General features: G+C 44.7%; 1 protein-coding gene across 9 annotated transcripts in view; it reads left to right on the top strand.

The window, feature by feature from the left end:
* LOC130388554 (suppressor of tumorigenicity 7 protein homolog) overlaps window positions 1-17,531 on the top strand; it is a 36,480-nt gene that overhangs the window by 4,605 nt on the left and 14,344 nt on the right. For 7 of the 9 annotated variants that reach the window (XM_056597890.1, XM_056597889.1, XM_056597894.1 and 4 more), the window contains exons 2-4: window positions 2,352-2,388; window positions 14,703-14,785; window positions 16,493-16,652. In XM_056597890.1, coding sequence (XP_056453865.1) covers window positions 2,367-2,388; window positions 14,703-14,785; window positions 16,493-16,652 — 265 coding nt within the window. In that variant the 5' untranslated portion in view covers window positions 2,352-2,366. Of the gene's footprint in view, window positions 1-2,351; window positions 2,389-11,080; window positions 11,210-14,702; window positions 14,786-16,492; window positions 16,653-17,531 lie in introns of those variants that run through there. The other 2 variants (XM_056597891.1, XM_056597896.1) reach the window with 2 other exon arrangements.

Here is a 17,531-nt window from a genome sequence, read left to right as displayed (position 1 = left end):
AACAAAGCTTCCTCCAGACTCTAGTCTTCATCTTTCATGGAAAGTGTGTTCAGCCTTTCTCTATTGTCTCTCCCTCTTCTTTCTTCTTTCCCAAATGCTTGTTCGACATAGGCAACAAACATTGCTCTGTGAAGGAAGTCATCAAGTCTGGCATGATGGTTTTGTCTTTTTTCATTCTCGTTATCCCTGCCATGTCTTCTCCCCCTCACCGGATGGGCAGACTCCGCTTACCGTTATTCCTTTAGTTGCCTAGCAACTCGTAAAAGGGGCTTCTGTGGGAGGTGCTGCCCCCCCTCGTATGAGAAGTCGGGGCGGGTCTTGTGTTATTGTACGGGACTAAGTGGGCCTTGGATGGGACTCGACGTAAGAGAGGCCTCGAATGAGACACAATACAGGAGCTAGCTGCGAGCGCAGCCCCACGCTCTGTGATGGAGTGGGGGTCCTGCTGTCCCCCCCCCAGCATCACGCAGATGGGAGGGGGCATTGTGTTCTGCTAGCCACGTGCGACACACATTAAAGGAGAAGAGGTGTTTCACTGCTGATCGGCGCCTCCAGTCATGTTATCCACTTATTAACCAAAGAAACATATAAAAAATAAGTCTACATCTGTCATTTTACATAAATCTTTTTTTTCTTTCGCGTTTAATTGACTGAAATTCTCGTGTGATGATAAGATGGGTATGTCATTTCAGAGAAAGGAACTAGCAATCAGCCTCTATTTGTATCTGACCCTTCCACCAGGCAAAACGTTTTCTCTTACATTCGCCCCTTTCTTGATGGCGGAATATCATATAATGGGTTTAATTTTTTTGACCATCACTATGATACTTGACATCTGTACCTCCGATCTCAGCTCTCTGGCTTCCATGATGGGTCAGTAATCTAAAGCCAGAACTGCACAGATGCTGTACGTTCAGCTGTCATACCCTTGACATGTATCGGGCTCAAAGGGCCTCTGAATATCACAGACTGCGCTGCAGTCAGGACCTCCCGATCCCCAGTCAGATTAGATTGACGCCTGATGGCACTGTGGAAGAAGAGAAACACTGATTGTGAAATTGTGAGCGGATACCAATGTTTAAAATAAAAGTTCTCTTAATGCCAATACTAAAATATTTTATTTTAATTATTTATTCCCCCTTTTTTGCAAAGAAAAACCTGACTTAGTCTTCAGCCCTTCATCACACTCTCTTTGCGTGAGCACAAAATCCATCATACAAATTTCTGAAACAAATTTCAATATAACCTTTCTCATGACAAATATAATCACTAATACAATTTTCAAAATTGAGGGTTAGGGACACACAACCTCAGCCACTGCCATCGGTGAATCACAATTTATTTGCAGATGGACGGAGGGTCGTCAACAAGGCGAATATCGGCCTTTACCGATCAATAACTGATCAATCGGTGCATCCCCACTGAAAAGCTGTTCTGAGAGCCAATCAGAGCCCATGAGATTATCGAATGGATTGCACACAGCCCCAATCACACTGCCCCCCTTTCTCAATCACGACGCATGCTCGTGTGTGTGTGGGCATAGCATTGTTTAGTGTCCCACTCGCACAATACAAGATGTATTATTTGTGTGTGTGAGCGCATCTTTTGATTGGTCTGTTATACAGTAACCACTCCGGTCCATGCCACGCTCCTTCTCCCCAGACTCTGATTCCGATCTTTGTTGGGGCTTCCGATGTCGTTGATAGCGTTGTCTTCAGCCCGGACGGGGCCGGCAGGGAGTGCTCTCACTGCTGAATGTGGATGTGACTCCTGGTCTTTGAAGTGTTACGGCCCCTCCCCCTGTGTCCCCCCCCTCCCCCCTGCTCCCCACCAGAGCTGCCGTTCTGACAGCCTCCTCTCGCTAAAGCGTGGCAGAGCCATGGAGAGAGGGGGAGACAACAGGAGCTTACAGCGTGATAGGGAGGCAGCACAAAGGAGGCGTTAGGCTAGCGCCATCTCTTGCCTGCTTGCTAGCCGGCTGGCTAGCTAGCCTGCTAGCTGCCAGCGGTGCTCGGACTGGGGATTAGAACACTGAGGTTGGCCTATGGTGGACCGCTGCTCCCTGGATGCATTCACCCCCACTCTATCTCCAAGCGGCCTCCTGCGCCCTGCCCAGCGGACTGTGTGTGTGGGGGGCGGGGGGGCGGGGGGAGGGTGGTTAATCACCCCCTGAGAGCAGAGAGTGTTATCGGTGCGTCTGGGACCGCCACAGCGCGCAGACTGGATGCTTTGTGTGCGCTAAAGACCCCCGCTGTGTGGCTGCCTGCTCATCAACCTCTCCTTCTCTCTCCCCCTCTCTCTCCCCCTCTCCCTCCGTCCCCTCTCTCTCTCTCCCTCCCTCACCACTGCAGCTCCCGGGCCCAGCCATGTTTGGAACAGAGTCCTCATGTAAGTACCAACGTTATTTCCCAGCTGCGCTTGTGTGTGTACGTGTGTGTGTGTGTGTCTGTTCGCACTTTGTGTGTGTGTGTGTGTGTGTGTGTGTGCGTGTTTAATCGATTGTTCCTGTGTCTTTGTGTTTTGTCCGATGATGGGTCTGCTTTATTCTGGGGGTGGGAGGGAGTCTCTCCTTGCATCCCTTCATCCCTTTCTACTCCTCTCTCTTCTGTCCATTCTGTTTCTACTCCTCTCTCTTCTGTCCATTCTGTTTCCGAAGGCAACGGCTGGCAGCTACCATTTTGAGTGCACTCTCTTGTCCTGTTATTTCAGTGTTGATATTGTTCGTAATCATACCTATTTTTGCTTATTGTCTATTGTGTTTACGTGTGTGTGTGTGTGTGTGTGTGTGTGTGTGTGTGTGCGCGTGTGATGATATCTTAAGACCTATTGATCGTTTGATCCTGTCCCCGTCTTGCTCTGGCTACCTACTTTCAGTGTCTCTGTTCCTCTCTCGGTATGGGCCAGTTGACTCTGCAGGGCTGGTTCCTCACCCCGCTATCGAGCTAAATAGGTCTGTTGATGGTCCATCGTGATGCTCTGTTCTGCTACATGTTTGAGCAGGAATATGTGTTTGTGTTCGTCAGACACTTCTAGTCAATCGGCCGTGGCTATTCGTTTCATGTGTTGTAGTGATTGTAGTTGTTGTTGTTGCACAATGTGCTACTTGTGGAAACGTACGTAGATAGCATTTCAACTGATGGCACAGAACATCTCGTTACATAAAACAGATGGTTTCAGTCTCCATTATGAAATGGTTTCTTCAGTTTGTTTGTTCAAAACCATACATGCATAAGAGGGAAAACCTAGTGTAAACATATAATAATGGTATAGGACTTCAGTGCACAGTTGGCTATTCTTTTTACCGGCTACCATCCTGGTCAACAGTGGAGCTGAGCATACCTTCTCCTTGGACCTGGCACGTCATTTTATACATTATAGAGTCGTAGTTTTTGCAAGTTAACTTTCATACTTGTTTTGCTCTGTTTGCTGCTGTAAGCATTATGCCCACAACACTAAATGACCCGCTGGCCACGCTGGGATATCCAAGGCAGGACTCATTGCAACAAAAAACACTCAATGGGCCATAGCTGCAGCACAAACAAACTACTGAACTACCATGTTTAGCTTGCTCATTGTAGCTAGAGTCAGTGCTTTTCACATTGATAGTAATCGGTATAATTGATATGCGTCAAAGTCGGCCAAATCCCAAATAAAGCTTTTCCACTGGATTGTTCGTAGGGAATGTCAATGTATTCGTTGCACATTCAAGTATTTCAAAACATTCCTATCCTTTAAGTTGTGTAGTGAATAATGTGAAGTGGACTGACTTCTTCTTTAATCCTTTCTACATACTTTATCTGTCCTTCATTTTTAATATAGATATTCTGCATACTCATAAAGCCTCAGGTTAGGCTACTGTTACCCAAAATAGATGGTCACAATGGAATGAAGTCACTTAGCATTAATGGGTTTCTCACAGACACCACAAGCCCTGAAAGGCACCTACAATCAATTTAGCAGCTGCGTCACCACTAAAGGACCAAAATAACTAATCAATTGAAACCCACATATGCCTCTCGCGCTCTCCCATTCTCTCACTGACCCCATCATCCACCCATCCCCCACTTCTCCTTTCGGATCACGGTCTGTGAACACAGAAAATATTCTGATTGGCTGATGCTTCCTCCCTAGCTTTTACTCTATTGGCTGATGCAGAGGTTGGGTTACTATGAGGAAGAATTCTCTGAATGTGCAGCTATATAGCACCATTTTATTTCAGTTTATGCCACATTCCGTTTAAGATTGACCTGCGTTAAGATTAGTGCTACATGTATTAATTGTACATCATTGATACAAGGCTAAGTTTATTTTGTGGTTAGGTTTATGTACATAAATGTTCCATAAAACATATTTTCATAGGATGCAAAATAGGGTTACTCCTGCTGTCAATGAGCATGTGCACTTTATTCCGGTTTCCAATTTAAAAGAAAAACAAACAACAGCTAAGAACATCAGTCTATGTGGAGACGGAGACACAGCTTTAGTATTCTATGCAAGACAGGTTGCCAAGACAATAGATAGATGTAGCCTGCCTCCAATAATTTATTCTCCAACTACAGGTCAAATAATGTGGTTTGAAGAGTGCGTTTAAGCCCTGCTACTGATTAAAAAGATCCTTACTTCCTCGCATACTCAAGTAATTTATATATATATATATATTTATATATATATATTATAATTAATGGCCAAATCACATTAACACCATTATTATATGTAATTCAGGTTTATAATCAAGAATCATTTTTGGAGTATATTCCTGTAAATCTGGTTGTTTCGAGCACCTTTCAGCCACTGTATACTTGTATACTAGCGTGTACAAATGTGTTGAGCAAGTGCAGTTTTGGTGTTATCCCAATGATCTCATCATCACGCTAACTAAGATCCCCGTCAAATCTTGGCTTAGGCTGTCATCAAAGAGCATAATCTATTTTATTACTTTGATAGGGTTGGTCTGTAAGGTCGGTGATATTATCTGGGATCTTTATGATTTGCACCTCGGTTTTCTATTTGATGGGGAGGAAGAGCGAATCAAACCTGTGAAGGAAGCAAAGGTGTCTCTGCCTCAGCCATCCACCTTATCTCGACAGCTCTACTGCATCTTTGAGAAGCGGAGGAGTCTTTTTGGGGAAATGCACACAAATGGGTTTTCCAAGGTTGATTGTGAATAGAAGCACCAAGGAGGAGATGGCAAATCAATGGTTGACAACAAACATGACGGAAGCGTAGTGTTTTGGGTCCCTCTTAGCTGCAGAGCTGCATAATTGGTTTTCATTTCTGTGCTGACTTTATCGACTTTCCTCTTTTGGTGCATGGCTCACCACCACAATATTAGTTATTAATGTGTTTTGGGAAAACATGTTGGCTGGCTGCAATAATTAACTTTTAAAGTGACAAGGAGAGGCACAGATTAACTGGGAAGAAGAACTCAGGCAGTAGCCTCGCTTCATGGTGCTAGGCAAGGTTAGATGTAGGTCCTAGCTGAGCCTGTCAACACATTATCCTCCATCTCTGGCTTTGATGGTTCATCTCACCTTTAGCTGAGGAAGTCACATTTGGTTAGGCGCTTGCATATGTCTCTAAGTATCTATAATTTAAACGCATTAATATAAGGTGTGTGTGTGTGTGTGTGTGTGTGTGTGTGTGTGTGTGTGTGTGTGTGTGTGTGTGTGTGTGTGTGTGTGTGTGTGTGTGTGTGTGTGTGTGTGTGTGTGTGTGTGTGTGTGGGACGTGCATTCCAGGTGTCCAGATGCTTGGGGACATGATTGGTGCTCAGTCAAAATGGCCATTTGATGGAAGCCAAACAGCACTATGACGCAGAGCAGCTGCCTCTGTTGCCGAGGCAACCCTGGTGTAAGAGAGCCAAACGGTGGTTGGGATCGTGTTTCTGTGGTTACTGCTGACTACTGCTATTTTGGTCTTCCGACTTCAGATAGTTGTGGAACGTCGTCAAACCAAAGAGCGCTTTATTCCAGATGATTCCAGAGAATCCGAAAGGGCAGTCCCCCATTGAATTCTTATCCTAGCGTAACTACCCCTATAGATGATAGTACAAGGTGAAAACACACCTCAACATTACGTTGTTTAATGGTTTTGCCTTCATCCAAACCATATTTCTTTTATGTGGGACATTATGACTTGAAAACATCGATACCCATTATCTGGGTGATGAGGTGGTTCAATTCACGTGAGGGAAACCACACTTATATCGAGGCAAAATGCAACATCTTAAGTAGGAATGCTGCTTATTGTTTGTTCAGCATTTGAAAATTACTCAACTGTTGAAATCAAATCGTCTCTCCCTCAGTCTGTGGATTGATAGTAAATGTGCAACCAGTTTGTAATTTTGAATGAAACATACTGTATACATTGTGCCATTAAACACAGGGGTATGGAAAGGCCCCAACCGATGGCAACTTTAAAAATCTAGTATTAATACAGTAATTACAGCCGACCGTACCACTTCGCGTTTATGCTGTGGGATGCCATCTTTTGTTGTTTTATAACAAGCCAACTGAATCATCTACGATGATAAGTCAAACCGTACTGTCAGCTAAACCAGCCCAGAGGTACCAGAATAAATCTATTCAAAACAATTGCTTTTAATGCCAGACATCATCTGGCATTTCTATACTTGAACAAACGGTATCCTCGTTTGACGACAGTGGATTCTGTCCGCCATCCATCCAGAACTGGGGTGCTGCCGGGTCCTCACTCGCTTATGATGGTATCAAGAAACGGTGTTTTAATGGTCCCAGTGTACCCATGACTGGCCAACCCAGTTGGGGTGAAATTAAACAACATGGTCATTTTACCCCTCGCCTTTCCATTGGTTAGGCGTGACTTTGATATGGTTGAATTGTCGACTTGCACCATTGCAGAACTCCAAACAGTTCTATATTTATCATGTATTTATGTGATTTAATCAGAGTATTTATACCAGTCACCACTTAGTTGGTGTGGTTATAAAGTAATTTCCGTAGAATTCTGTCTGGTTTGTTATTGCTTTATAGAAAGATGGTCCGAGCCAGTTAACTGACCATATAAACAGACATGTGAGTGGTTTAATCTTGTACTATTGACTCTATGGTGTAGGAGGGAGAAATATTGGGTTGGAGCAGAATGATTTGAATCAAGACTGTATTTTCTTGACTGAATCCAATTGGGGTATTCTAGAACGCTCTCAGAATAGTTGCCTTTCGTTACCGGCATCAGGCATGGTCAAACAAACCACTTTTTTCCTCTATCATTTATATTGTTCATTTTCTGTTTATGCTCTCCTATAATTTTGCTTTAGCGGTTCAGTATGTAGAATTTACTGAATGCTAATGGTGTGGTGGTAACAGATTCCAACCATCTGAATTTATCTGAACAATGTATTTACGTTTCTCAGCACACATTCCTCCTATGGCAGCAATACTGTTAAACTAAATTCACAGACCTATAATTATTGCTCTGCGTTGTATGTATTGATCATTTATCTCGATAGCAGTCGGCACTACAAGCCATTGTTTACTTGCCCCACAGTAGGTGAATAGAGGTTGCTGTTGATAACATGAAGGTATTATCATAACAGTTTTTCTCAGAAAAATGTATAGCCTACTTTCAGTTTGGGAAACGGAAACAACCTATAAAAAACAAATGTCTTCAGTACATGGATGTATAAAAATAATATGCACACCCACTCATAATCCCCTTTTCCGTGAATAGCCATTTGCAACGCTATTTTTATACTTGGATTAAAAAGTGTGTGAAACTCATTATAATTGAATCCTCTGGTAAATACATAGGATATTTTGGAGAAAGGATGGCACATGCTCATCTTCACTGGAAATATGAGGTGTGTCGGAGAGAGTGTTAAGCTTCTAGGACACTGGTCCATGACGCCACCACGGTGTATGTGGATTTGTGGACCTCCGTCAACCAGTGGTTGATGTTGATGTCCAAGGGGGGAGGTTAAGCTTCATGGTATAATGCCACGCTGTATGGTGTATTTCATAAACCTAATCTCTCATTATTGCACTCCTATACAGTGATGGTACTTGAAAAAGTCACGAATGGGTCGTAGTCATGGGGACAACACCCCCTCCTTCCTAGAACTCTGAGGCCAAAACGCATTGTTTAACAACGGGTTCTCAGAGCTGTTGTTGGCTGCTGCAACATGGTCCACTCCATGGAAGAGAGCGAGCTCCCTACGTAGATGTAATAGACTCATTCTAAGGTTACCAAAACACGATTCTGACTTTCATGGGATTATACACTAATTCAACTAATACCTTCTGCCACATTCTACTGCGAAATGAAGTGGATGAAACATGTTTTTAAATTCATGTGATTCATTCTTTGTGTATTCCATTTGTCACATCCACAGATTTGCATATCATCTTCTTCCGTCTGGGGACTTGGGCCTTGTTAAAGTTTGTGGACGAGGAAGGAAGTCCTGAGCTCTGATAATATCACCAGTTAGCTTGGATCTTGTTAAGGGAAAGCCTCAATTGGTCCCCATCATGTTCCTACGTCTTTTTTTTATGCCTTTTAATTTCACAGTTTCCCTCTCTGTCTCTCGTCTGCACGACTGTCTCAATGCGTCTTGCCTAGGCTTCTCAACAGACCAAGAGGGCCTTTCCCCAGAGTGAGTCTTTCTGAAGGATGGACCCCTTGAGACAAGCTGCCTTTTATTCAAGGGGTTCCTCAAAAACAGGTTCAGGGTTAGGTGTAAACAAATCAATAGAGTTTACATGTGTTTGTTTGTTTTTTGCAAATTTCTTGTTAAACCGCTTGTATTCAGCTCAGAAAGTATGAAAAGTATAGTTATGAGACTTTCTTTTGCTCTTAATTCTAGTCAAGGTTTACTAAATTCCTGTCAAAAGAAAAGTCAGGAATTTAGCAAATACTGGCATGCAGTGGTCTCTCACAAATGATTGACCAAGGACTACACCGTATCCTTAGTCATGCGTCATTATCATCATGGTAAACTGTAATGGGGATGAAAAATCCATCAAGGCTCCAAGCGTAGAACCTACTTAAATATTTTAAAGAAGGTAGATAGGCCAAACTCCACAATTCATCCCAACACTGCCCCCTACCTTCCCCCACTCTCTGATTGGATTGCATGATTCCACACCTCTCCAATGGGACAGCCTGTGTGTGGTGGGTGCTACACCCTGCTAGTGAACCCAGGAAGACTTAGAGAAAACACTTGTTTGATCAGCAACTGGACATAACGCTAAGATAGAGACATGAGTCATAAGAGAGAGGTCCCCTGGCCATGCCCTAGAGGTAAACCCTACTTTATCCTTCAGTTCAGACACACACATTATCATCAATGGCGCATGGAGGGAACGAAGCCCAATGGGCTTGTATAAGAGTTCCATCCCTTTTCAATAATCACAATCAAATCAGATTTATAAGGCTAACAAATACTCTTTAGAAAATAAGGAGACAAAGTACATAGATAATCAAAGTTAGAAGGAAAAAGATGTGATCAATAGCTGGGGTAGAGAATAATCCTTGACGTTTAAACGAGGGAGGGACTTGACCTCAATCAATAACCGTTACCTTTTTGGAAGATTTCACAGAGAGGTTACTAAGGAAGGCCTTCTAACAGAAGTGAAGATGCATTGATTCATGACTTTATCAAATAGGACTTTAGCTTTTATAAAGCGCTCAAAATAATGAAATGTCCTTGTCCAGTTTGAGTTTTTTGTTGTCAGAACCAACATTTGTGAACATCCCAGCGCTCACATGGGGATGAGTGTGGCTCTTGAGGTCCCTCTATCTGGGGTGCTGAGTGACCTGTATTTTGGCTCTGCCGAGGACCGGCTCTCTTGTCATGCGACAAGAAGACGGGGTGGTCCTACGAGTGTGTTCCACTGAACAGGAGCAGGATCAGCTGAGTGCATACCAGCCTTCCCTGGGCTCTGTCCGTGAGTGAAGACGTGAAGAACTGCCCGGGTTGGTTTTATTCCCGATATCCTTTAGATAACGGATTTCAACAGGTTTTCATACCGTTGGTGAACCAAGTAGTGTTGATCTGTACTGAACTTTTGTCGCTTCTGCGTTGCACTACCTTTGAGATAGCTTTTTAGCATTCGTGATCTGTTTTGTATCCAGATGGATTAAAGAGAGCCTCGGATTTGGCATTAAGTCTGAGCAAAGTATTACAAACTAGTTAACATCTCACGAAAAGATCTTATATTTGAATGTAAAGACTAACCGAGGTAACATTCACATTTCTATAGTAACTCATAAAGGAAAGAAAATAAGGAAAGGGGAAACTGAAGCAGATTGGTGCTTAAGACAAGCACCATCGCAGCCATGCCTGGGAATAATAAAATGTACTTTAACGGCAACAAATCATTAACTAATGCAACAGAGGTGGCACCCCATGGAGGGTCTCGCTGTAAGGAGCACATCTCTTGCTGTAAGGAACAGATATTTTGGTGGTGATCTCGCTGTGACACCAAGCCTTCCATTTTGTTTGAATATTTGCATGTGCAACATGCAGCCCTCTGCTGAACAACAGGAATAAGATTCATATCAAATGAATAACACATTTTGTGCGCTGCCGCGTAAATAAAACATGGATTGTGAATTGGAGATTCAAATCTTTGCGACTGCTTTATCAGCGTGGCTGCCCGAGTGCTTCCCCAGGTGGGCACTGCTGTAAGACATTAGGCTGTTCAGTGTTGGCAGACTGAACCTGTGGGTCATTACTGAGAGGGCTCCTTCACGGCTCTGCTGTCGGGGCATTCAGCCGTTGTCATGGTTACCTTTTCAGGAAGAGGCCCGGCAGCCCGCCTCCCCCAGAACCTCCCCCATCTCATTAAATCCTCAGATATTGATTGGCTGTGCTCTGACCCAAGCCCACCCCACCCCCCCTCCTTTATTCCGTTACTAGAGAGAAAGCTGTACAACGACGTTCCACAATCACCCAGGCCTTGCCGTCGCTCAAAGTGCATCAGCCAATCTGCGGCCAGGCTGTGGGCGTGTCCTGGGCGCGGGGTTCTGGTGGTGGGGGGTTGAGGGGGGAGCCGGGACAGGGGGAGGAGAATACACAAAACGTTGTTTATACATCCAAGCAAACCATAAGCGAGATGGTTGGCTGCTGAGCGCTGCTGCAGCCTGAAGCCAGCAGCCGGTGTGGGGACGTGTGTGAGGAGGCCGGCCTGGTCGTGGAGCGGGCAGAGCCTGATGGGCCAGTGGATGGAGGGTGAGCTTCACTAGGGCTACTGTTCTGTCAGAGGGTAACGCCTAATGTGTCTGTGTGTGTGTGTGTGTTAACTGACGGGCTGTGTTAGTGATGGTGTGAGAAAGTGTTGGAGACTGTGTGTGTGTGTGTGTTTAGTCTCCCTAACCTCAGCTTGTAAAAGAGTATATTAATCTTGTGTGTGTGTGTGTGTGTGTATGTCAGAGTTGGTTGTATGGGTTGGTGTGTATCAGAGGGTGTGTGTGTGTGTGGCCTTTGTTTGAGTATGGCAGGTGGCTTGTGCATTCATGTTGTTATTCATCAAGTCGGTGGTTTGTGGTGTGTGGGTGTTTTAGGTCATAGTTCAATGTTTGTTAGGGAGAATATGCAGCCTTTACAGTATGTGTTTTATTAATTCAGTGTGTTAGTTTACTTAGCGTTTATGTCTTTGTGTACTAATGGTATTAGGGCGTATTTGATGTACAAATAAAATGTAATCTATATTTGATTTACTATTTCATTGGAATTATGTTGACTATAAAATCAAGCATAAAGTATATATTTATTTTACTGGAAAATTCATGCTTTTATTATTTATATTGCAGTTTTGGCATTGCATTGATCAGGGCCAGCTGGGATGTGGTGGCGTCAGATTGAGTTTGACTCTGACTGGAGGCGTTACCGTGCAGGGGGCCACCGTGACGAGGTGCTACTCTGGGGCCGTCCTCTGTCTCCTAAAGACCTTGTTGATACACAGAGGCTGCACTTGTTAGTAGTGGTACTCACACACTTTAAAGTGTCTGCGTGTGTCAACACTTACAGTACACGTATAAAACAAACACATATAAACACACCTCCCAGCTGTTATTGCTCACCACACGCAGGTTGGATGTGTTCGTCCCCCACACTGGCGTAGAGTTCATGGCTGTTCCTCCATCCCTGACAGGGTTAGGGTTAGGGTTAACCCTAACCCTAACCCTAACCCTAACCCTAACCCTAACCCTGACACACTCCAATGAGGCCCTTCATCTACCGGCCATACAAGTCAAGGGCCTCGGTGTGCACGCGACGTGTATCTATTGTGAATGTTGTGGATGCCAAATCAGTCCGTAATGGTGTCAAAAAGTGGCTATAGTTTTGAGTTATGAAGGGTTGTGGTCAAATTTGTGACAATTGTACTGGTGCACTGATCCTTTATGTAGCCATGCTGATTAGGGTTAGTAGTAGTGTTTCTGATGCAGGAGCTAAGACAGAGAGGTTTTTAAGAGTTTTATTCACAAGCCATGCGTAACACATTATGACCAGAGCTTTACAAAGACATCCTGTTTGAGTAGGGCGCTGCATGACGTTGAAAGTGTTTGTGATCATCTATATACGTATGGACCAGTGTCTGTCATTCAGACCAGCCGCGTATGGACCAGTGTCTGTCATTCAGACCAGCTGCGTATGGACCAGTGTATTATCATTCAGATCAGCGTATGGACCAGTGTATTATCATTCAGATCAGCAGCGTATGGACCAGTGTGTTATCATTCAGATCAGCGTATGGACCAGTGTATTATCATTCAGACCAGCGTATGGACCAGTGTGTTATCATTCAGATCAGCGTATGGACCAGTGTGTTATCATTCAGATCAGCGTATGGACCAGTGTGTTATCATTCAGATCAGCGTATGGACCAGTGTATTATCATTCAGATCAGCGTATGGACCAGTGTATTATAATTCAGACCAGCGTATGGACCAGTGTGTTATCATTCAGATCAGCGTATGGACCAGTGTATTATCATTCAGATCAGCGTATGGACCAGTGTGTTATCATTCAGATCAGCGTATGGACCAGTGTGTTATCATTCAGATCAGCGTATGGACCAGTGTATTATCATTCAGATCAGCGTATGGACCAGTGTGTTATCATTCAGATCAGCGTATGGACCAGTGTGTTATCATTCAGATCAGCGTATGGACCAGTGTGTTATCATTCAGATCAGCGTATGGACCAGTGTATTATCATTCAGGTCAGCTGTGTCCTCCTCAGTAAAGGTCATTGTCTCCTAGCTCGTGGTGACCTTTAGGCCGTGTGTGCGTGGGGGAGGGTCAATGGGCACGGCCCTACAGATGATCTCGGCTCAGAGGCATTTATCACAACAGTCATAATCGGTTTGAAGCCTAAACGGCAGCCAGGTATTTTAGAAAAGTATCTCATATGGTGTGTAGTCTCAGTGTGTTATTTCCATTATTTATTTTGTCCTAGTCCGCCTCTCTTTGGGCTCTCTCATCTAATCAGTCCGTCCCCATGGTCCATGTGATGATGGATGGTGCAGGACCAGGGCTCCGTTGGATCGCTCTGTGGTCCTCTGCACAGTAGTGGGAGTTCACTGACACAAGCCTCTTCCGTGTAGTCTTTCAGAAACCCCTTCGATTATCAGAACAGAACTCGACACGTAACAGATGGTTTGCCTTCGCGGTCGCCCTTCCAATTGGCCTAACCCCAGCGAGTGTGTGGGCCTGAGCTCGAGATAAAAATATCCACCGAAAAACAAATGTCTTACGCAATGCATGAGAGGAGGAGATCTCTCTCTCTCTCTCTCTCTCTCTCTGTGCTGGGATTATTTACGTCCCCTAGCACCGTATTACCATATTGTAAACATATTTACACCGTGTGAGCTCGACGGCTGGGAGACATTATGCGCAAAAGATGTTCAAATGTTGTCATCCAAAAGTAACATTGATATCTTTTTTTTGCACTATTTTATACGACAGCGTCAGCGTGAGCTAAAGTCTTGGAGGAGTTTTTGTGGAAGGAAGTGGTGGGAACGACTTAGATTAATAAAGACGGTTCCCCATATTGAAAGCATGTTCTATGACTGCGGTGATGGAAAGTAGCAAGATAGAAGACCATAATAATATACGCAACTATGGGTATTTTACATTTTTGGAATAATTGTTCAATTATAGACATTGAAAAAAAGTGATTCATAAACAATGAAAATATGTTTTACATTGACAGTGGGTAAAATAGAACAGATATAAATATTGACACATTGAGTTACCCATTTATCCTCATCTGACCAGTAGATAACTCTCGCTAGTTGTTATACTGTATAATATATACTGTATGCCATTAATGACTCTCGGGTCAGTGTCCCATTGACGTACAGACACAAGTGGTCTCTTTGGTATAGAGTGTGTGTGTGTGTGTGTGTGTGTGTGTGTGTGTGTGTGTGTGTGTGTGTGTGTGTGTGTGTGTGTGTGTGTGTGTGTGTGTGTGTGTGTGTGTGTGTGTGTGTGTGTGTGTGGAAGGCCGCCTGCAGTAATCTGGGTGTCTGTGACACAATGATTATTTGTGTTCATCCTGCAACATTTCAAAGGAAGCTGAACAGTGGCCCAGCTGTTGAGTTAGGGTTCGGTTTGTTTCTTTCTTCTTGGACACTGTCCTGACGATGATTAGACATTTAAATGTGTATTGAAGTGATACTGTGCTAACGCTTTGTATCTTCTTCTTGTCTCCCTTGCAGTAAGCATGTTTCTCAACACCCTGACGCCCAAGTTCTACGTGGCTTTGACTGGCACCTCATCCCTCATATCAGGACTCATCCTGGTAAGACCCGCCCTCCTTTCCCCACAGCTGTGCCCCCTCTTATTGCGGGGTACTGATATCGGTGGCGCTGGTTATCCACATCGTTGTGTATCTGAGAGACGGACACCGTCTCTCCCTGCTATTGACGAGAGGTATTGATAGAGCGTTGATACCTCCTCACAGAGCTTGGAGAGGAGCATTACTCGATGCAGTCAGCTTTCATTGACTGGCTCTGCAGTTCTTTAGCGTTTTGTGGATTTAGTTCATTTTTACCTCAATGCAGTCGTTCATTCCTGAAGTCGAACACATCCCTATTCATTATGTCTCGTTAGTACTCAGGGTAACCACACATATCAAGCACCAACAGACTCATAGCTGGGGACGGTCTTGATCTTGGGAGCAGATCGGGCGAGGAACACGTGGTGCCAGTCCCACTCCCCTGGGGGCTAGGGGAGTACATGGGACCCCATTGCTTACAGCCTGGGACCCTGGGGCCTGTCGTTGGTGTGGTGTGGTGCTTGTGTCCTACGGGTGTATTGGTTGTGTGGAGGGACTGAGTGCCGGACTCTCTAGCCATAAATTGGTGTTGGCTGTGGAGGTAAGGGCCCAGTGCTGTCCTCACCTCTCTGACCATGCTGCTCCAGAGGGCTGTAGTCCAGCTTCAGCTGAACCCCTGGGGCTCACACACACACACACACACACACACACACACACACACACACACACACACACACACACACACACACACACACACACACACACACACACACACACACACACACACACACACACACACACACAGCTTCCCCACAAAAAACATTTCACACGGGTGAGCGCACACATACACATAGCTTCCCCAAAAACACGGCTTCACCACACACTCAAACACACACACACACGGCTTCCCCACAGAAATACTACACACACACACACACACTGCTTCCCCACAAAAACATACACACACACACACAGCTTCCCCACAGAAGCACAAACAACTTCCCCGTTAAAATGAACGAACACGTTGACCATTTGAAAAAGGACTATAATAAAAAACCGAGGTCACATGATCAATGAGCCAATGACCTGACAGCCAATCCAGGAGAGGGCCAGGCTAAAATAGACTGGCCTAATGGGATGGATCATAATCATTCCCATCATACATTAAGCATGGGGACATGTTTATACGATGCAGCTTTAGTGAGAACCATGAATCCAGTAGAGCAGTGCTGGGTCTGGGCAGGGCATGCAGCTGTACGGTGAATACTGCACTACAATGATATGGCTATTGAGAAGGGCAAAGATGTGGAAATAATACTAAAGTACAGAATAGGGTTTTTTTGGTTTTAAGTTGCAAATATTTCCTTTTTTCGCATTGTGCAACCACAATTGTGCAATTGAATACTGCCATTGCTTCTGCTATGATGTGCCTTGCTCATCAGCATGCTTTTAGGGAAGGAGCTTAATTTTCCCAGGGCTATAGGGAACAGCAAGAAGCATGACTATAAACATATGCTGTATTTGATTGTGGAAGTCATTTTTCTCACGGGTGTGGTATTTTATAGAAAATAACCGATTTATAAAGTTGACAAACGCAGCAAGAAAAGCAGGGATAGTAATGAGACTCGAGAAAACGTTCCATTAATGTGTTTGTTTTGGTGTCTGTCTGTCTGTCTGTCTGTCTGTCTGTCTGTCTGTCTGTCTGTCTGTCTGTCTGTCTGTCTGTGACAGATCTTTGAGTGGTGGTACTTCAGGAAGTACGGGACTTCCTTCATTGAGCAGGTGTCCGTGAGCCACCTGCGCCCCCTGCTGGGCGGAGTGGACAGCAGCGCCCCCACCAACACCACTACCAGTAATGGGGAGGCCGACTCCAGTCGACAGAGTGTGTCCGGTAAGAACACTTCAACATATCGGACCCCATTGACCCGCTCCCTGGTAGCTGATGCGGCTGCGTGGGGCCTCTCGTACGACTTTAATGCTGGACTACAACACATTCTGCCCGCTGAGCTGACCCTACGAGGGATAATGAGAAGCCAGCCCTCAGCTTCGTTGTTTCCTTGCATTGTTATCTCATCACTAGGCTTGTGCAGCAGCAGCATGTGTCGTTCCAGGAGGCGGTTTGTCCCCTGCTGGCCCTTGTCGTCACTTATCAAAGTGTGAAATGTAAACCGAATGCACAACCCACACCATAACGGGTAGCGGGTTGGGGACAGGTGTCCATTGATCGGTCAGAATAGCGTGGTTAGAGGACGCCCCAGCGATCAATACATGGATCAGACACCATCACTACCCTTGTCTGTTTAAAAGCTAATTAGCTTAAAGGGTAAAAAGTACATTTAGGTTTCATGTTCTCTTTTATGCGCAGCATTGCACTCTTGACCCCACCACTGGGACACTACTGAGATATACAGATAACTCTAATGTGTTATCAATTAAAAGTGTGTGTGGTTAGAATTTAAACGCATTAATGTTAGTCACTGTATGTATTTATACTCCGTGATGGCGACTGATTTGCGTTAAAAGATTGATTGCTAAAGCCACGGTTGTGTTCTTTACCAACAGTCTGTACTGTGTGCCATAAACAACTGCATCGACTCCACACGAACGCTCGCTAGCAGTCCGACTGCCGGCAATCCCATTTGGTCCAATCCAAGCTATATCGGGAAAATAAAGAATTGGCCCATTGTGCGGTTTTAATTGAACGTTAAGAAGAGGAGATGGATGTGGGGCTATGGTAATTAAAAAGAATTCCCCCAGTCCCCCTGATGTA

The sequence above is a fragment of the Gadus chalcogrammus genome, chromosome 9, assembly GCF_026213295.1.
Source record: "Gadus chalcogrammus isolate NIFS_2021 chromosome 9, NIFS_Gcha_1.0, whole genome shotgun sequence".
Lineage (NCBI taxonomy): Eukaryota > Metazoa > Chordata > Actinopteri > Gadiformes > Gadidae > Gadus > Gadus chalcogrammus.
The sequence above is the reverse complement of the archived record's forward strand: the minus strand, read 5'-3'. Positions and strand labels throughout refer to the sequence as shown.